Genomic DNA, 20,791 nt, shown 5'->3' with positions numbered 1-20,791 from the left:
TACCCCTCCCGCCCCAAGCCCGGAACCTTCATACGAAGGGAATAATTGCTTTCCGGATGAAAATACAGTTGCAACAAATGTTAAAAAGGGATCCCCTTTTTCTGCTCCAGGGGTTTCAGGACAAATGCTCAGTGCTTATAGCGCACTGTGGCATTGTGGCGGTATGTTTCAGTTTGTAACACATTAATTGGACTGCTAACCATGGGAGTGCACGGACTGTGGAGGCTATTGGAGAGCACAGGGAAACCCATCAACCCCGAGACACTGGAGGGAAAGATCCTTGCTGTTGGTATCCTCAGTTAGAAATGCTGTATTTATCTTTGATCTGTCCACCATTATTTGCTTCTTCTGTCTCAGCAGTGTGTAGGTTTTACTAACTTCAGTCATAGCAGAAACCTTAACCAGAGCCCCCCTCAGACATCAGTATATGGCTGAACCAGGCGGTGAAAGGGGTGAGGGACCGTGAAGGCAACAGCGTCCAGAACGCCCACCTGCTCACTCTCTTCCACCGCATCTGTAAGCTACTCTTCTTCCGCATCAGGCCAGTCTTTGTGTTTGATGGGGATGCACCGCTGCTGAAGAAGCAGACCCTTGTAAGTCTGTGTGCCCGCGTGCATGCGTTTGTGTAGCAGGCAAGCGATTCCTGCTTAGCGTCTTCATTTTAACCTTGTTTTCCTCCTGCAGGCTCTGAGGAGGCAAAGGAAGGAGGAGCTGACTCGCGAGTCCAGAAACACCAATGAGAAACTGCTCAAAACATTCTTGAAGAGACAGGCTATCAAAGCTGCACTTGGAGACCACAGGTGAGGGACAGAGGGAGCATCCCTAAACCAGCAGTAAATAGTTCCTCCCATGTTTACCCTCCTATTCTTCAATGACATCAACAAAATAAAAATACCTCTGCTCTCCTTCTGGAGTCATTATAGTGTCAGGGCTTTGGCCTGAAATTAACGCACATTTCTTTCCTACTTCCCAGTAAGGAACCTCTCCCCAGCCTCTCCAGCGTGAGGAGAAATGAGGTGGATGACATGTATGTTCTTCCAGCACTGCCACCCGCAGAGGAGAAAGCCAAAAGCAGGTTACTGTTCACTTGCTTGCATACATAAGTTAGTCAGAATCCATGCAGGGTCTTTTCTGGGTAAACGGAATGCTGAAAAGCTCTTTTCCTCCACATGTGTGGACATGCCAGGAGGGTCAGGTGCTTTGTGAAAGCAAATGGCTTCATATCCACGACTAGAAACTTTTTGTTTTCTTGCCCTCTTCTCTCAGATAACCAAACAGTTCATATGAACCAAGGAGCAATTAGTAAAATGCATGGTTGTCTTTATTTAGTGCCATATCAAACATAGTGTGCAATAACAAACATCTGAATGTTTTCCTGTTGCACTTACAGCTCAGAGGAGGAGGAGGAAGAACGAGAGGAGGAGGAGGAAATGGTTGATAGTTATTACATGTATCAGGTAAAATGGTGTCATTGCACTCTGAAAGTGCACCAAATTGGTATCCTCTCCCCAAAATGTTAACATATTTTTGCAATTTTTCCTTTACAAACTCTTCTTTATATATCCAGTAAAATTCATCGCCTTGTGTCTCTGTTCACATATGGGTAACTGTCTTTACGTTTATTGTATAACTGTCCTCACTGACTAAAGTGAGTTTGTTCTTCATGTCTCAGGGAGACATGTGTGAAGACCCCAACTCAATGGACATCAACTCAGAGGACTTTGCCAGCCTGCCTCCTGAAATGAAACATGAGATCCTCAAAGACATGAAAGAGTTTTCTAAAAGACGGCGGACCATGTTTCACAAACCTCCAGAGGTACATCTCACTCTCAGGCTACAGTTATTGCTAAGGCTTTTTTTATTTTTAAATGTTTTAAAATGGAAATAGTTTGGTCTGGATAACTCCTCACTCATGCTTCAGTGTCTCCTGACGCTTCTTCACTCTCTCAGCGGTCCGGAGACTTTTCACAGTACCAGCTGGCTGGCCTGCTGCAGAGGAACCGGCTGAACCAGCGTCTGGAGGGTGTGGAGAAGGAGATGAACCACCGGAGCGCGGGCAGTGCTCCAGATGTCTGCCAGCAGGACGGAGCTCAGCAAAGCGTGGAGGCACAGCGGCTGGTTTCAGAAGACCATTCTCACTATATCCTTATCAAAGGTGAGGCAGTCAGTGGATTGTTGCACTACTGTCTGGAAAATAGATAATCAGTGCTACAGATTTCTTTTCCGAATCACATTTAAATGTCTGAACATTTAAAAGGTTCATTGGAAGACAAGTAATGTTCATATAAGTTCATATTTTAAACAGTTTTTTGTTCAAAAACATCATGATGTAGTTCTTTTTATCAGATTTTTATTGGTGGATCATTGTGTTTTACTTTTCTTTTGACATATCAGAAGGCTGAAATGAAAAAGTACAAGCTTGCCTCTGTGTTAGTTTATAAAACTGCACTCCACTTTACCTTCATAGGCACCAAAAAGAGTGAGACAGCCCCCGAGAGCCAACCTGCAGCTGCACCCTGGGCTGGGAGCTCCCTGTCAGGCTGTCAAAGACGGCCCAAAGACAAACCTGAGCCTCTTTGGCGTCCTGTCTGTGAGGAAGAAGATAAAGCGCAAGCTACCTCCTCAGGCGACTCCAAACCCTCAGCATCAAAACCGTCTGATGGAGACGCCTCACCGCCCTCACCTCGGACATTCAGAGCTATCCAGGCTGTGATTAACGACAGCTCCGACGAGGAGAAGTCCGACCGGGTTAAGACGGATGGTGGCAGCATGTCTCCACGCACACTGCTGGCAATCCAACAGGTTCTGGCTGAAGATGAAGGTGGAGCTGCTGAATTTAAGAGTAGCTCGCCCACCAATCAAACAAATATTCATCATCGTGCCCCAAGAGCGGTCACCAGCAGCTCGGAGGAAGAGGCCAAACCTTCACTCAAAGAAAAAGGCCTTGATATGAAGCTCACGGGGCAAAGTTTACGTGACAAAGACAGGTTGTTAGATAGCAGCTCTGAAGACGAGATGGAAGAATTGATTGGCGAGAGAAATAAAGCACTTCGATTAGCAGCAAAGGAGATCAGCTCAGAAGATAAGATGAGGAAAGCAGAGCTGTCTGAGGATATAAAGACAAGCTGTCGGGCACGAGTGGAGAAACAAGAACAAGTTAATAGACGAGAACCAGAGCGCACACCTCAGGATGCTGCTGCTGCTGCAAACAGTCAAAACCCAGTATCTACAAACCTCTCTCCTCAGCTCTCTGGAAGACCCACCGCACTCTTAGAGCAGTTCACCGAAGCTCCAGAGAAAAATGGATCTGAAGTGAAGTCAGAGAGCAGCGAGGAAAGCGAGTCAGAAGGTACAGTAATGGTGTCTTTCACATTGCAGTCATTCAAAATGTGTTAAATCTGTAGTGTGTTTGTGCTTCCAGATGTCAGATTTACAGGTTTAAATAAGCAGAGGGTTTTACATTTTAATATAAAATTTTGAACTGAGACGTGTTGGTTTCTGAAAAGCCTGACTTCTCAGAACAAAACCGATCACTGTATGGATAATATAATAACAGGGCTGCATATAGGACGTCAAATAGACATCCTGCAAATTGGTCCTGTGCCTTTGGTAAAGATTAAATTATCTAGCTTACAGAGTAGGTTCAGTCATCAAGGAAAACCAGTCGCTTAATGTTGTATTAACCAGATTTTAAAGTGTAATTATGCCAGTTACCCCATGCTTGGTCTAACAGCGTTAGTGTTTGTTCAGGTCGTGCAGCCCTGATGCATCAGCAAAAGCCAGATGGTGGCCCAGCTGATCTAGTTGGTAAATCTGCCATAAGGCACATTATTAAGCCGCCTTTGCTTGCCGACACTTTATTAGGTGTCTGCTGCAAGCCGCTTTGCGACCCAGCCTGATCCTCTATTGTTGTTGATGCTTTCCACATATACGCGTGGTCCCAGAACATATCAGTCACTGCAGTTAGAAATAACGCCACATTTTCTCTTATGGGAATGCAAAGGTCATCTCAGTCTGCTCTTTCCCTGTTTTCTCAGAGAGCTTCATTGAGGTCTCAGAAGACGACTCAAAAGAGGAGACTGCAGATGATTCCCTCGTGATAACTGGAGAGAAAGCACATCCAGATAAAGTCCATAAAGATGACGCAAAGGAAGAAGGAAACTCAGAGGAAAGTTTAGCAGAAATTTCCTCAACTGTTGCGCTGAACTCAGAGGAAGAAGCAGAAACAAAGGCACAGAATGAGATGAAAGAGCAAACGGAGACAGAATCCAGATCAGCTCCAGCCATCAATGAATGGGAACACTTTGATGTTGTAAGTTTCTGTAATTCTGCAGTTTACTGATCTCTGATAGACAGAAAATTAGTCATCTTGATGATTCATTAGTACTCAAGCGGTACTACAAATATAGTCACACGTGGCCTACTTTCTTCTAAGACGTAAAAAAATTCTTCTTTTTTCTTCTTATGTGAAACTAAGGGCTCATTTTTGGGCTCTTCAGTGCTGAAATTTTCAGAAGACTGGTATCCTTTTGATATTTTAACAGAGAACTACTCCGATCATACTGATCACTTCAGATCAAACTGTCAGATCATTAAAAAAAGGAATTATTATGATGGGCATATTCCCAAACCCAGTCCATTAATTTGAGATGGTCGTGTAAGTAAGTTTTACCGAACTGGTGTTGATTTGTCTCCTGAGGAAAGACCAGATGTTCAGAGAATGCTCAACTAACACCCTTTCGTATTAATATTATTAAGCAAACACTCATTCAGTGAGTCATGACCAAGGTTTTGCAACTCAAAAATAACACGTACGTCATGTCTGTACTTTGATTTCTTATCAGCTATATCCATTACTGTTTGTGAAGAAATGACAGTTTCAGACTTTCTGGTTTATCTATAATTATTTGTTGTTGTTTTGCATGTCAAGCATTCTTCAGCATAAACAGAAACAAGACTATAAGGAGCAGGTTGACATGCAAAAGTGTGTGTTTGTTCTGCAGGATGAGCTGGAGGCCCTGGAAAGCTCCCTGAAGGTGGAGCAGAGCAACCTGAGGGAGCAGAAACAGCAGCAGGAGAGAATGGCCAACACAGTCACCGGGCAGATGTACCTGGAGAGCCAGGTGAGAGAGAAATCACATCAGCACATACAGCCACACGCAGACCATAAACAAGTATATATGTTTTTTAAAAAGTTGATGTGTACGCTTTAATTAGAAAAAATAGAAACCAGCATGTAAATAGATTAATGCGCTGACAGCGGATCTGACAGATCAGAGCAGGTGTTAACTCCCAGCAGGGATACATTTCCCAGCATCACCTCTGCCAGACATTCCCAGAGTCATTGCTACCTCACAGTCTTTGCTGTGCGTCTGCTGGCTCGCTCACACCCCTGAAAGCCAAATGCTGTCAGCATTTTCTCCTTCATAAAATTCACACTGAGGTAAAAGCTCAGTGTGTGCGATCTGTTTTTAATCCTGTCAGCTGCTCCTGTAATCAGCTGCTAAGAGCAGAAGTACCTCTCAGATGACCACGGAAACATCCGCAGCCTGTTGAGCTGAAAGGGTTGTAATTTTAAGATCAGAGTCTTTTAACACATCTCGGGACATAATGAGACCTAAACCCCTAAACGCCAACTCTGATACTGAGAACGCTCTACATCATCTTATTGTACTTTGTGAGTAATGACCGTTTGAAACCAGGAGCTGCTGCGGCTGTTCGGCGTCCCATATCTGGTGGCTCCGATGGAGGCCGAGGCTCAGTGTGCGGCGCTCGATTGGGCCGACCACACGCACGGGACCATTACAGACGACTCGGACGTGTGGCTCTTTGGAGGACGTCACGTTTACAAGAACTTCTTCAGCCAGGACAAATATGTCGAACATTACCAGCACAGCGACCTGCAGAGCCAGCTCAGTCAGTGAATGTGTGTGTGTGTGCGTGTGTGTGTGTGTGTGTGTGTGTGTGGGGTTATATGAAAAAATATATATCAAAGGATGGAATTCAAGCCTGCTTCCAATCAAATGTATTAAATCTACATACATGATTGCTGTGGAAACACAACAATCATGTTCTTTCATGGGCACATTATAGTTATTTTCTCTTAAACCAGCACACTGACCCACATGGCTCCGTGCATGGTTGATTTAGTTTTATTGGTGGTTGCAGCTGCAATGGTGTCATATTTATGGGAGTGTTGTAATAGTGCTAAGATGGCACATCACAACAGGAATTTCATAAGCTAATATTGTACATATGAGGGAGAGGTGTTTGTGTAACAGGCTGTCAGCACAGTCTTATTGCTTAGAGTGTTGTCCTTTTCTTTATTTTTCCTGTTTACTTAACAACCTGTAATCTCGCCTCCGTCAGGTCTGGACAGGACTAAAATGATAAATCTGGCTTACCTGCTTGGAAGTGACTACACGGAGGGTGTGCCAGGGGTCGGCTACGTGACTGGCATGGAGATACTGAATGAGTTTCCAGGACCAGGCCTGGAGCCACTGATACAGTTCAGGTGGGTGAGATTGCTTCTGTGTGCAAGAGACAAAGACAACAATCAGTACTGGATGTCTGTGATCTTTTGGACTCAGGTGGATGAATTAAAGAGTCTGATAGCAACAGGAAGAAATGACCTCCTGTAATGTTCCCTCAGAAAGCGAGGTTGAAGGAACCTGTTTCTGAAACTGCTCTTCAGATTGTCCAGTGTGTTAGGGAGGGGGTGGGAGTCATTGGAGTCAAACATGTCCCTGTGCCAATTTTTATTTTTTCAAGCATGCTGCCACCATCAAATTCAAATTGAGCCAATATTTTTCTCATTTTTTAATGTTCTACTGTGAATAATGTTATTATATAAGATTTGCAAATCATTGCATTTTTTTTTTTTTTTGCATTTACATATTTTTTAGGATTGGGGTTGTGTGCTAAAAAACACCATGAGTAAATATAAATGTTATTTCTGCATTGAGCTTTCTTTCTTATTGTTGTTGCCTTTGTTCTTTTCTTTTTTTTAATTTAACTGTAGTAACTGGTGGTCAGAGGCTCAAGAGAAAAAGCACCTGGCGTCTGATCCTCGGGACACAAAAGTTAAGAAGAAGCTGAGGGATCTGAAACTGCAGCCTGGTTTCCCCAACCCTGTGGTGGCTCAGGCTTACCTGCACCCCACTATTGACCAGTCAGGCAGCTCCTTCAGCTGGGGACGTCCACAGCTGGACATGATCAAAGAATATCCTTTCTCTGTTTGTGGGAATGTGTTTGCCTGCTTTTCCTGAACGTATGAATATTTCTTAACAAGCGCTTTACATTCTGCCTGAGTCGTTTTGGCTGGAGCAGTCGGAAAACAGAGGAGACTCTTCAGCCTGTGATCAAGCAGCTCAACACCCAGCAGGTAACCAGGTTACATCCACATGTGAGCATGTCAAAGCAACAATAACCTGGCACGGAGGCCAATGTCAAAAAAGGAGAGAAAGGCGCACACCTTTGAAAATGCAAGACAAAATCTTTGTGTTTTTTTTCCACATGTAAACAGTTTCTTGAAGTCTTCACTCAGGAAGCAGCTTCTCCAAAGATCAGTTTTCAGTAACCTCAAGTGAGAAGAAATTTAGTGATAGGCTAAACATAATGGTTGAATATTTGCAAGTTAAAAGTAATGAGTAAACAGTTAAATGGTTAGCTGAAGGCGATCAATTGTAATGGGTAGCTAGAAGGAAAAATACATTTCAGATTACAAGCTTGTCAGTGGTGTTCCCCAGGGCTCTGTCTTAGGGCCCTTTCTCTAAAATGCATATCAACAATTTATAGGATAGCAGGAATCAGAATAATGAACGGTTACATATTGAGCTAAGAGCAGTAAGCACGCTAGCATTAGTTAAGTCTTAGTCTTAAACAGTACTATTATGCTGTAAATTCAAACCCGTGCATATCAAACAACCACCTGGGTCTCAGGGGTTAAATGTCTCCAGTTAGATTGTGTAACTTTTGAAAAATCAATAATAGAAAAAATAAATTAAACTGGCTTGTAGCCTTCTATCGTTCATGTCTTGTCTGCTTTGGTTTAGACTCAGCTGCGGATAGACTCGTTCTTCCGCATGGAGCAACGTGAGAAGCAGGCGATCCGCAGTCAGCGACTCCGCCGAGCGGTCACCTGCTTGAAGCGAAAAGAGAGGGAAGGAGGAGCCGAGGAGGAAGAGGACGACAGTGAGGACGATACGCATTCCCTGTCTAAGTCTAAGAAAGGGAGTCAGGATAAAGGAGGAGAGGAGAAAGATGTGAGGAGATCTGTGGCAGGAGGCTTTTTAGGGTCAGAGATGACTGATGAATCTCCTCTTACAGCTCTCAGAGATAGCAGTAGCACCAGTCATGACTCCCTCTCAGTAAAGTCTGTTCCTCAGTCTAATAAAACTCCACCTAAGAGAACCAGGATGAGCAGCAGCAGCTCTGGTGAGGACAGCGACGGTGGTCCTGGAGTTGCTATGGTTACAGCCCGATCTGTGTTCGAGGGGAGCCGGAGAGGACGCGGAGCGAAAAGCACGAGAGGGAGAGGAAGCATGAGAGGAAAAGGCAGGGGGAAGAAGACATGAGGACTTTGATATGTACTCCCAAATGTCTGACGTCTACATGTCTGATAAACTCAGGGTTTCCATTTTATGAAACATGAATTTTGTTAAAAACTGCTATGAACTATTAATAGAAAATTATTTTCCTGCTTGTAGATGTTTGTGTGACCACAATGAGTTCATTTTGCATTAAATTTTTGAGATGTGGTACATGTTCACCTGTCATTTGTCGCCCTCGTGTGTCAATGAAACTGAGACAGATGCAGGTTTTCAAACTCCTTCTTTCAGGTCTTATTTCAGCTTCTTTTTATCCGCGCTATCACTTCTACCTACCCTGACTTGAAAAAACAAACACGTTTAAACTTTTGCACAGATGAGAAAGAAACTTCACAATCTTGCAAGTTAAATTGTTGGAATAAGATCAAAGATTTCTATTCCACTTCCCTCTCCAGCTCCGGTTCAGCAGCCGGCGGTGCAGCTGTTGCTGTCAGTCACTGTTACTGCTTCATGCACTTTGAGTTTAAGCATGCCCAGAAAGAGCTTGAGATATCGGGTACAGTGAGCCTCGGTGTGGGAGTCCTGGACAAGAAATTGGAAAACACTTTGTTTGTGTGAAACTTAAAACCACCGAAGGCAATCGTTAACAATCCTAGGGATCAGGATCCACAGTGACCCAAATTCAAAAGACTTCAGCCTTGATTATAAACCAAGGACTGCTTTGGCTGCTATCAGATCTCCTGCGTTGGACGTTCCTGTCCTGTTTCTTCCCTTAGTCATGGAGACACAGCAACCCAAGACCATGGATGATCCCAAAAACAGACACAAAGGTGAGTCATTAAAAAAAACATATAGAGAATACATGATAAATGCTGGCATTGTGGCACCGAGTATGAATCTGATATCAGACCGTGCAAGAAGTGTGGCTCTGCTGATAGATCTGCTTACTATTTACACACACAGAGCTCTAAATTGAGCTCTCCCTGTTCTCACTCAACCTTTGCATTGTGGCTCGGTGGGCTCCCCTGACCTTTTCTCTAAAGTAGCATTGCATAACTGAAGTTGTGGGTCAGACGCTCTGAATAGATGTGACTCACCGGCTGGAGTTACAAACAAATGCAGCAGGATCAGAGAGGCATTATGAGCTGAGATGCTAAAAGTACAAAAAAACCTCCAGTACTTCAGCAGTTCTGCTTATTGTTGTATTATTGCCTGTGAGATGAAAGTGTAGGATTTCTGCTCCCACTCTGCCACAGTGTTGCACACATAGAACAGCCATCCTGTGCTGGAGCTTCTACAGTTCTGTAGTGAATAAAAGATGGAGCAGTTGGCTTATGTTTTTTTGTGTGTGTGTGTGTGTGTGTGTGTGTGTGTGTCATTGGAGAAAAGAAAGGTTTAAATATATTGTAATTCAAGTGATTTTGTTCTGTCCCTTGGCTTTCATTTCATGGGTTAGAAAATGTGTAATGTGTAACATGGGATTTCAGGTCACGGGCCTAAAGCGGATACATCTAAGAGTAATTTGTGTCAAAGACCAGTCACAACAAAAAACAAACACACTGGAAATGACAAAAAATAGACCTCACAGCAGCCTTATTTCCATAGAAGAGGATGTTGCAACACATGGTCAGATGAACCGGTGACCTTTAACAAAACTAGCATTTCCTGGAGGGTACTGTCCAGCACAGTGCTGCCTTTGCAGTCTTGATCCCTGCGCACAGAGATTTCTCCAGATTTCAGACTTTTTTTTTGATAATATTATGTTGCAGGTGATGAGATATGAGAAGTCCTCACAATTTTATGTTAGGAACATTAATCTGAAATTTGCACACTTGCCAATCAGTGATCGGCCCGTCTTTACTTCTTTTCTAAGAAAGTTTCTAACATGTTGCAAATTCACCTAATTAGTCGCAAAATGTCCCACCATCTATTTCTTATTAGTACCACTTGCTTTTCCAGCCTTTCGTTGCCTCCATTCACACTTTTCTGAGACGTGATGCTGCTTTCTACGGTACGGTACGGAGCCCCGCAAGGGACATGGGAGAAAAAAAATTAAGCCGGACTTTTGTGAGATCTCGCAAAACTAACTTGGGATCTCGCATCGTAATTTTTTTTCTCCCATGTCCCTTGCGGGGCTCCGTACCGTAGCTTTCAAATTCAAAATTAGCTCATATTTTTCATGGAATAGTTCAATGTTACTAAAAAAAACATTAAAATGTTTTCTATGTTCTACTGTGAATACAATATGAGTTTGGGGGATTTTTACAAAGCATTTAATCTTTTTTGGAATTGCTGTTGTAATCCCAGTGAAGAAAGACACATGAGATCAGAGAATTTACCTAAAATTTGTCCATCATGTCTGATGATCCTGCTTTCCCTTACTGTGAAGTATCTCTATATAAACACAGTTAATATGATATCTGCCTCTTCTGTAGATGCCTGCAAAGCAGGTTCTGCTGTGGATGCAGAACTAGCCAGCGCCATAATGGCACGGCAGTTTCACCCGCCTGTTACTGGTCCCGAGGTCTGGGAGGGATACGTCTTTTCTGGTCTGGAGATCCTCATCAAAGAGTCCACAGACCTCTATGGAGCTGTGCTCTGGCCCTCAGTGAGCCCAAAAATTGTCCTTGAGTTTAGATGTGATGTATGCTCATAATTTTGATCCCTGTCACTTAAAAAATATATACTTGGTTCCCTCTAACAGGCCATGGTGCTCTGTCACTTCTTGGAGAACAACCAAGACAAATACAACCTGCTGGACAAAAATGTGATCGAACTGGGAGCTGGAACTGGGCTTGTTACCATCGTGTCCAGCCTGTTAGGTACTCACACAAGCCAGTGATTAGATTTAATCTTGTTAAGTTATTTTTCTCTTCCTCCATAGTTAGTCCTCAATTTTACTTTTACTGTCTCTCCAGGTGCTAAGGTGACCTCCACTGACCTACCTGATGTGTTGGGGAATCTCCAGTACAATGTGACGCGTAACACCAAGGGCCGGTGCAAGTACACCCCTCTAGTGGGTTTTATATTTTAAAGCGTCACATTCAGGAGTATCACCATAAGAGTTAAAGATTGAAAGTGTGTGTGTAAATCAACCCACCCACCTCTGCTTTCAGGTCACTGAGCTGATCTGGGGTCAGGAGTTGGATCAGCGTTTCCCATGTGCCACTCATCGCTTCGACTACATCCTGGCAGCTGACGTGGTGTACGCCCACCCTTACCTACAGGAGCTGATGGACACCTTTGAATACCTGTGCCAGGAAAACACTCAGATCTTGTGGGCTATGCGTTTCCGCCTGGATCCGGAGAACAGCTTCGTGGATCGCTTCCGGCAGTGTTTTCACTTAGAGGAGCTGTACGACCTTCCCAGTCTGAGTATCAAGCTGTACCGAGCCTGGAGGAGGGACAGCACGACCAAGGACCTCAGAGAGGCTGCTAAACACTGAAGGAACTGGATGGGTTTACTGTGTGTGTTTGTGTTTTTGCTCAGTCAAGCCTCTGAGGGTCACGTTGCTCATATCCAGTCTTCTCACAGCACTGGTGATGTGGGAAATAATGTTTCTGACAACCCAGAGATTTTCAATAAGAGGTCTTTTGCTATGTGACTTCATGTGTGCAGTGCGATCAGGTTTTATCACTGCTGGAAGGACTGGAGAAGCACACATCTGTGTCTCGGACTGTTTAAAGGTTAATAAAATTACACACACTAATGGTTCTTGTATAAAATATCTTCTGGGGACCATGAGGAAGGGGGATGCAACTTGTTCTCTATCACCATCCTCGGGTCAGGCTTTATATTTTTGGGATTAAATGATAGAAAACTGCAACCTTTACCTCCTTTTTTTGTTTTTGTTTTTAATGTTTTCTATTTTAAACTTTTTTAGATTGAAAATTAGCTGCTATGAAAGTTATTTCTTTGAAAATTTAAATAAAAATATGAACTCATCAAGACTATATGAAAGGGGCTGCACCTTGTGTGTGTGTGAGACTGCAAACAAGCCAAGGTGGTTCTACAGGCCTCAGCTGGCACGTTTAATGTTGAAGTTCATGAAAGTACAATTTAAAAAAGACTGAAGAAGTATGCTTGGAAGAACTGCAGGAGAAAGCCTCTTCATGATAACATAGCTTAGGTTTGCAAAATTGGGTATGAACGATGTCCTTTGAACAGATGAAACCAAGGTGTGTACCCGTAGGTAAGTCCAATAACCACTTGTTACAACCAGCATATGCAAAAGAGCATCTCTGAATGCACAGCACATCAAACCTCGAAGCAGTGGAAAATCACACTGAGTGCCACTCCTGTCAGCTAAGAACAGGAAACTGAGTCTACAATTTGCAGGGGCTCTCCAAAATTGGGCAACAGAAGAAAAATGTTGCCTGGTTTGATGAGTTGCATTTCTGCTGGATGGTGAGAATGAGAATTTGGCATGAACAGCATTGGAGCATGGTCTTGTATCAGGCTGGTGGTGGTGATTCTGGGTTCTTCTCCTGCACCCAAAAACATTAAATATTAAACTTTAAACATTTTTTTTATTTTTTTAAGTTTACAGTGAATTGCAGGTAATTTTTCACCAGCAAACAACTTCAGGAGGTCAAATGAAAGATCACAACCATACTGGGCAGTACATACTAGGCACACATTTTTTTTGTGTTTTGGAAACTCCCCAATGAGCCTTATTAGCTGCTTTGGAAAAGGAAGGTTCCCGTCACTTTCTATTCATGTGACCTATAAAATCTGATGCCTAATTTTTGATTCCAAATCTTCCGACACATCTTGGCTCATTTCTGTCCGGTCGTTCCTCTTCTTTCTGCCAGCTCAGAGCATATGCGCAGTTTGGCTGCGGAGGTAGAGGAGAGGTGAAGATCTGTTTAACAAAGCAGCTTTCTAAGCTGGTGTCAGTAAATGTCACAGCCACCATTAAGAAAAACAAATACTCAACAGCTGAAGATTAATGTGGACTTGTGGTGCCTGTCATCGAGCTTAAAAACTCCCATCTTTTATCCAAATAAGGCTGCTTGGCATCGGTAGCACAACCGGGCAATGACTTAACCACTGCATGCTTTCTATTAATGTGTCAAAGCATCCCAAGGTCCTGGATGGATTCGTGTTTTAGGATGTGAGTGGATTTAGCTGGACGATAGGTGAAACTGGAGGGTGGGGAGGTGGTACTTCATGCAACTGAGGGTGGTCTAACTGAGGTTTATATTACTGAAGCTTGCTTCTTTTCTCGGGGGCTGATCCTGTTACATCTCTGGTGAAGCAGTTGAGGGCATTGCAGGAAAAGCAGGCACAACATGGACATGTTCCACGTTACACACGTCACTTTTTTAAATAGACGAGACCACATTTTCATCTGCAAAAGCAGGTGATTGCAGGAGACGTGAACGATCAAGAAATAAAAGTGCTGCTTGAGCTTTGACCTCTTGAGGAAACATGGTGATCATCCCTTTAATTACTAATTAAAAGGCGTATACAAAATTATTAAAAGCTTTTTAATGGACACAATGCTGATGTCCTCCATTCAGGCATGTTTCATGTTGTTATTTCTGGTCTCTCTCTTTTTTCTTCCTCCTTATGCAGGAGTTACAGTTGTTGACTGCCTAACAGCAGGCATTAATTGAAACAACACAAACTTGGGAGCTCTCTGCCAAGATGCCTTCAAGCCAAGCATAAATTATGTATTGGCCTTGATTCCCCTCTTGGCCCCATGTGTCTCCACTTTTTTTAGACTACTTACTATCGCAATAAACGATACGTGGACTGATTTGAACTCACGGTGGTGTTCAAGTTAATGTAAAGTTATCTCTTAACTTTAAAAGTTAGAAAAATACCAGCTTCTACAGGTTTAACATGAATTCCTAATACATCTGGGTATGGTGTTACAGACCGTGCAGGTTTTTGCAAAGTTCCAGCTTTGAGAAGTCAAAAAGTACCGGTGACAACAAACCCCCCCACCCCACCCTCAGCCTGCTGATATCATTCTGTCTCTCTCTCTCTCCTTTTGGCTTCCTCTTTGGCTCGTCTTTGTAGCATGTCCGTGTGAGTCTGCTTCTACGTGTGTTCTGCTCCGGGATATTGCTTGTGTTTATTTCTCATGGGTACTGCTCTAAAAATATCACCGTGCCCTTGTGATGATGATGGGTGTGTCCTGGAGGATGCTCTATAACACCTCAGTCCGAGGTCTCTGTGATGCATTCGGGTGGCTCCTGAGATCTTTCTCAAATTTGAAGCTTGCAAAAGGTATGTGAGGCACTTACAATATTTAGAGGATTGTTTAACATACAGTCCTACATGGACTCATGTCTCAGTTAACTGTCTAACATTGCAGAGCATTTTATATGGATACTTTGTCCACAACCTCTCTGGAAGAAACCATGTATATGGGAAGTGAAGAAGAAGAAGAAGATGAGGAGACAAATGGAAGTGAAGAGGAAGACAAAGGTAGGATAACCCTTGGTGGGTTATGTGTTTGATTCAGATCAGATCAGAGTACCTGACATTTAGATCTTTCAGATGATTCGCAAACAGATCAGTCATCTGTAGGGAAGCAGCAGAGACCAGCCTGGGCTCCATGTTTCTTCTACAGAGCTGGGAAAGAGGTGTACAACTATGTCGGCCAGGAGATCATCATTCAAGAGGCTCTGGACTCGTATGCTGGCATGATATGGCCGGCAGTGAGTAGCACTGTTTCCCTGATTTGAAAGCTTGCATGCAATCATTTTCTCTAATATTACCAGCTTCTGTCTTGTATCACAGACCTTCTGTATTTCTTTGACATTTTGATCAAATATTTTTGTGAAGTTTTCAACCACGTTGCATCATCATCATCACTCAGATGGACACAGAAGCTCAGCTAGCTGACTTTGCATCCATGAAATGTGTTTGTGACAACTGTGAAGAAATCTGAAGATTTCACAAGGATTATCTCCACAACAAACTTGGTGAACTCATCAGATAACGCAGTCCATTTGATTGGGTCAAAATTTTAGTTACTTTTTTATGTAAGTGCTTCAAATATTGGCAAGAAATTTGTATTTTAATCACTTACATTAACTGCTGTGAGAAGTGCTGCACTGAAATTTGCGGTACATACAAAACAAATGTCATCAGTACTTCTACTCCTCAACAACTGCAGTAAACACTAAAACAAAAAAACAACCTCACCAGTTCTGGATACCCCTGCCCACAGATTTTTGAGGTTCTTGGCAGGCTGGTTGCTGGAACAAGGGGGTCAGACACATGCTCTGTCCCCCTTGTTCTTCTTGTTGCTGAAAATAATTTTTAATGACTCTGGCTGAATGTTTGAGCTTGCTGCAGAAGGAATATGGGACAGAATCATCGAGAAAGAATGATCCTACTCTGTACTTGAATATAAAGTGCTTAAAATTGATATAGGGAGTCAAAAAAGGATGCTTAGAAAAGTAATGGATATAGAGTCTTGCAGTTCATCGTCCTGCTGCATAACCGAAATGTGTTTTATGGCATGAACTGATTGCTGGACATTCTTCTTCAGGATTTTTCTGGTAGAGAGCAGAATTCATGGTTTTATCCGTTACAGGAAGTTGTCCTGACACTCCAAAGCACTATCACGCTATCACCAGAATGTTTGACTGTTGGTATGATGTTTCTTTTATGAAATTCTGTATCACCTTTAAGGTAACAGGATTCAAATGTTGTAAAAAGTTAAACTTCGGTTGATAGTGGATTTCTCCTTGGAGCTCTCCCATTGATGCCATCTTTGCCCAGTCTCTTTCTTATTGTCAAATCAAGAACTCTGACCTGGACTGAGGCAAGTGTGGCCTGCAGCTCTCGGTTGTTCTGGGGGTGGGGGGCTCCTGAATGAGTCGTTGATGCACTCTTGGGGTAATTTTGGTAGGCTGGCCACTCCTAGGAAGGTTGAGCACTGCTCCGAGTTTTCTCCATTTGTGGATAATGGCTCTCATTGTGGCTCACTGGAGTCCTAAAGCCTTAGAAACAGCTTTGTAACCTTTCCAGTCTGGTAGATGTCAATGTGTTACTTTTTGAGAGGTTTTAGTCTATTTCGCTTTGTCAAACAGGCTGACATTAACTAAATCGAACAGGGTTTGCTAATTATAAAGAGAAGATTAAATATGTACATATGTCCTCAGGGGTTGGCTCTCTGTCATTACCTGGACACTCATCGAGAACAGATCAATCTCGTGGATAAAGCAGTCCTGGAGATCGGAGCAGGAACCGGCCTTGTGTCTGTCGTAGCAGCACTCCTTGGTACATAGGCAGAGATGAAGCTGTTTTCAGAGAGCTGCGAGGTTCTACATGTTTTGTTATTTCTCTTTCAGGTGGCTGGGTCACAGCCACAGACCTACCAGAGGTCCTGAACAACCTGAGGGTCAATTTGTGCAGGAATACCAGGGGCCACTGCAGACACACGCCCCAGGTAGCAACTTTGTCATGGGGCTATGACCTGGAGCGCACTTACCCATCATCGGTCTACCGCTACGACTACGTGCTAGCAGCCGATGTGGTCTACCATCATGACTTCCTGGATGAGCTCCTGGTCACCATGAAGCATTTCTGCAAACCGGGAACAACTCTAATCTGGGCCAACAAGGTCAGGTTTGAGTCTGACTTGACTTTCACTGAGAACTTTAAAAAGGCCTTTAACACAAGCTTATTGGCCGAGGATGGAGAGATGAAGATCTTCATGGCAACAAGTAGAGACTGAAAGGCCAAAGAGGTGTGGATAGATTTCCTGAGACACTCCCATGGGATAAGCCATTGAAGTGTACGAATTGCCAGCAACTCAAATGGATCCATTGAAATGATCCAGTGTTTACTAATGCTGCTATGAGCTTGAACTAAAATTTGTTACCTGCTGTTTTATACATGTTGGTGGGGGATAAAAGAAAAATCTGAGGAGATGAGTGTGAGTTTGGATCTGCTGTGGCAGTGACGTTTGCTAAACAAATGTTCGGATACCAAATTCAAGGATGCTGAAAATGTGTTGTGAAAATCATCTGCCTTCTATGGTGCAGTCCTTTCTAGACTCATTAGACACTTTCTCGGGGGTGCGTGTTACACTGGTTGACAATAACCTTCATATAGGAAAATTTTCTATATCATGCTGATAACACACATCCTGTACACTTTTGTAGAGTTATATTACATCCCCCAACACTCTATACTCATATTTTGTAATTAATACTTAAATAGAGTCAATACACACTTACCTACCACTTTATTACTGGGTTGGACCCACTTTTTTTTTCGTCAGAACTGCTTTAATTCTTCATGGGATAGATTTAAACACGTCTCAGAGATTTTGTTCCATGTTAACAACAACCACTCTGCAACTATTTGAGCTTTGGGACATTGTGGATTATCCCGATAGAAGTTAACATCAGAAGACAGGTACACTGTGGTCATAAAGAGTCAATACTTAAGTTGTGCTGTTAAAAATATCCTCCACACCATTACACCACCACTAGCTTAAACCATTGATCCAAAGTAGGATTCATGTTGTTTACATCTCATTTTGACCCTAAACATCACAGCAGAAATCCAGACGTTTTTACAATCTTCTGTTGTCCAATTTTGGTGAATCCATGTGAGTAGCCTCAGTTTCCTGTTCTTAGCCAACAGGAGTAGTGGTGGTCTTCTGCTACTGCTTCAAGGTTTGACATGCTGTGTGTTCAGAGATGCTCTTCTACATACCCTGGTTTTAATGGGTGATCGGCTTCCCAACAACCTAACATATTCACTTTCCCCCAAAAAAATCAGACTTTTTCTCCTTGAAGGCCTATAAATAGTCAGTTTAATGCAGATGGTTTTGTTGTTGTTTAGACTTGAACTGTCTTTTAAGATGACTTTTAGCCATCTTTTTCCTCAGATGGTAGTATAAGAGGCAGCTTCTCAGATGTAAAGATTTTCTCTTAAATATACTGTGTTTGGGATAAAACAAATCATCTGAACAGGACTCACTGGGCTGTGGGGTATGGAGGGCCATAAGTGCCAAAAGGAATTATATTAAACACACCATTAAAGAACTGTGATTAATTAAAATTGGAAGTAGACAAATGTCAAACAAGTCAAATATTTAGTCAATAGAATGTCATTAAAATAGGAAAAAAATATTAAATGGCTTAAATGAAGTGAATTGAAATTGAACTTTTTCCCCCAATTTTAAGTATTTATTTTATTCATGTTCGGCTCTCTCGGCCCTCCACAGTAAGTATAAAGAAGCTATGAAATGTCTTTTTTTGGCATGTCAGCTGTACCGTTTTTAAGTCTCTTTTGCTGTATGTGCAAGTGATGCTCAGTGAACACGTGAATTCTTCCAAATATTTTTATTCAGTGTCATTTTTCTGATTGTGACTTATTCCATGTGACCACAAAATAGTGACAGTAGCTCGGGGTCTTTCCCACGTCATCAAGGAAGAATAGGTATAAAATAATACTAAGAGCATACAACCTTATCTCGTAACATTTGATAAAATATTGGCATTTACTAGATTTTATGACTATAAATATAAACACAACCGTAAGAAGCTTTTCTGAAGTCTTTCTCGACACCAGCAGAGTGAGAGCAACGGATATGAGACGTCTGTTTGGTGCCATGAAGTGGACGGTAAAGTCCTGTGGTGAACGTTAAGGCCTTTTTAAAATTATTTTAAAAGTGAAACTGTCATTGGCAGCGTGTAATTGTTGATAGCAGAGCCCTGAACGCAACATCTGTCTGAAAAACAATCCAAAACTCCAGAAAAAGGAGAAAAGAGAAGATTTAAAAAAAGAAAAATGGATTCCAGCAGAGAAACCTGAGACTGCTGCTGAGAAGCTAAAAACAGAAGAATGATTTGTGACCACCGATTCACCTCCAGAAGAGATTTTTCTGCTCCCCTTGAGGACAAGAGGCTCGAAAGCAGCTGCTTTTACATTCGTAGGCATGGACCTTCCACTTGAGAGAGGTCTTAAAACAACATCAGGGAAAGATGAGACCATAAACAGTCACAAAATCCACACCGGAGGGAGAGGGTTCATCTTCACACGTGGGGCGTGACACCACCACCACCTCCTCTCCGATATGGTTTATGCCTTCATACATGCAGCGATGATTAAACAGCTTAACGTGGAAAATCGTTCTTTGGTTAAAGTGATGAAACAGAAATCATACTTTAAGTTTTATGGATTTAAAGAAAAAAAAAAAGGGGGGGGGGGGGGGGGGGAGATCTGTCCATGTTAGATACACCCTTAAATACAACCCTTTGAATTTTTGCTGAACAGCTTTCAGAAGCATGTTGTGAGGTTTGTCTATTTTTAGAAGCATTTTTTCCATCTACACCGTTTTCCTATGCTTGCACACGGCAGCGTCGACCATTTACACATCACATCGTCACTACATGAAGAAAAAGCATGCACAAAGCCTCAGAGCCGCGCCCATTCCAAGGTAAGGAGGAAAATAAAATGTACATTAGCTGCAAACCTCACTCACTTCTCACACACGCACTTTTCAGCAGATGAGCATTGTGTATCATAAACTCTGAGCTCTACTCAGGCACCAACCTCGCCTGGATTATTTTGAGTAGAGAAACATGTGGCACATGGCAAATGTCCAGACCTATTAAGTTCAAAGAAAAAAAACAAAAAAATCACAACTTGCAGAAGCTGTAATTTAAGGTCTGTGTAAATTAGATAAATTGGACAAAAGCACTGTGTTAGTCCTCAAAAGCAAAAAACAAAACTTATGCTCAGCTCCCCTCTAAATGGCTTTCGTTACAGTCTCACTGGGAGAAATGTCGATGTACACAAAAACACCCTCACAAATAATATTCACTCACAGACACGCACACATGAAAACAACATCAGAGGATACCGTCAGCGATTAAAAATCATTCAAATAGAAACTGAAAATCCGCTTCCACAAAACTATGCTTCCTTACATCCTAGAAGACATGCATATACTCAAAACACATCGATTAGAATATTTTTGTGTTATATACCTATTGCATCTTAATATACTGTAAGTTATGAGTGTATGTACATTATTTTATGACACTGTGTACATGTGCAACGCCGTGACTGCTGCACAGAAACTCGTCTTAACACTGTGTGAAAGTTTTACGATGAAACCAGATCCGAACATCCTACCGCTGCCCGCGACTGCATCGTGACGTTAGTGAGGTCTGTTTTAGGTGGTTGTCGAAGGCGGCGGTGACGCAGCGAGCACGCGGCTCGTCGCGCTGCTGATACGAGCTTCGACGCATCC

General features: G+C 42.7%; 3 protein-coding genes across 3 annotated transcripts; all 3 read left to right on the top strand.

Annotated features, from left to right (window-relative positions):
- The first annotated feature begins 43 nt into the window (after window positions 1–43).
- On the top strand, window positions 44–8,759 carry ercc5 (excision repair cross-complementation group 5). The gene is made up of 15 exons (XM_080291937.1): window positions 44–289; window positions 418–593; window positions 685–800; window positions 974–1,075; window positions 1,391–1,457; window positions 1,673–1,816; window positions 1,951–2,155; window positions 2,468–3,349; window positions 4,038–4,312; window positions 5,004–5,123; window positions 5,703–5,916; window positions 6,370–6,514; window positions 7,022–7,224; window positions 7,302–7,384; window positions 8,055–8,759. Exons 1-15 carry the CDS (start codon window positions 202–204, stop codon window positions 8,574–8,576), a joined length of 3,342 nt encoding a protein of 1,113 aa, XP_080148063.1. The 5' UTR covers window positions 44–201; the 3' UTR covers window positions 8,577–8,759.
- Window positions 8,760–9,032: 273 nt separating this feature from the next.
- On the top strand, window positions 9,033–12,503 carry mettl21e (methyltransferase like 21e). Its single transcript, XM_026165660.2, has 5 exons — window positions 9,033–9,379; window positions 10,985–11,157; window positions 11,254–11,371; window positions 11,468–11,565; window positions 11,666–12,503. The coding sequence occupies exons 1-5, from the start codon at window positions 9,328–9,330 to the stop codon at window positions 11,993–11,995; spliced, it is 771 nt and encodes a 256-aa protein (XP_026021445.1). The 5' UTR covers window positions 9,033–9,327; the 3' UTR covers window positions 11,996–12,503.
- Window positions 12,504–14,659: 2,156 nt separating this feature from the next.
- On the top strand, window positions 14,660–17,450 carry mettl21ca (methyltransferase 21C, AARS1 lysine a). Its single transcript, XM_026165612.2, has 5 exons — window positions 14,660–14,790; window positions 14,879–14,991; window positions 15,064–15,224; window positions 16,680–16,797; window positions 16,869–17,450. The coding sequence occupies exons 2-5, from the start codon at window positions 14,889–14,891 to the stop codon at window positions 17,252–17,254; spliced, it is 768 nt and encodes a 255-aa protein (XP_026021397.1). The 5' UTR covers window positions 14,660–14,790; window positions 14,879–14,888; the 3' UTR covers window positions 17,255–17,450.
- The last annotated feature ends 3,341 nt before the right edge of the window (window positions 17,451–20,791 follow it).

Source organism: Astatotilapia calliptera, chromosome 1, assembly GCF_964374335.1.
Source record: "Astatotilapia calliptera chromosome 1, fAstCal68.1, whole genome shotgun sequence".
Classification (NCBI taxonomy): domain Eukaryota; kingdom Metazoa; phylum Chordata; class Actinopteri; order Cichliformes; family Cichlidae; genus Astatotilapia; species Astatotilapia calliptera.
This window is presented reverse-complemented; position numbering and strand designations above follow the sequence as displayed.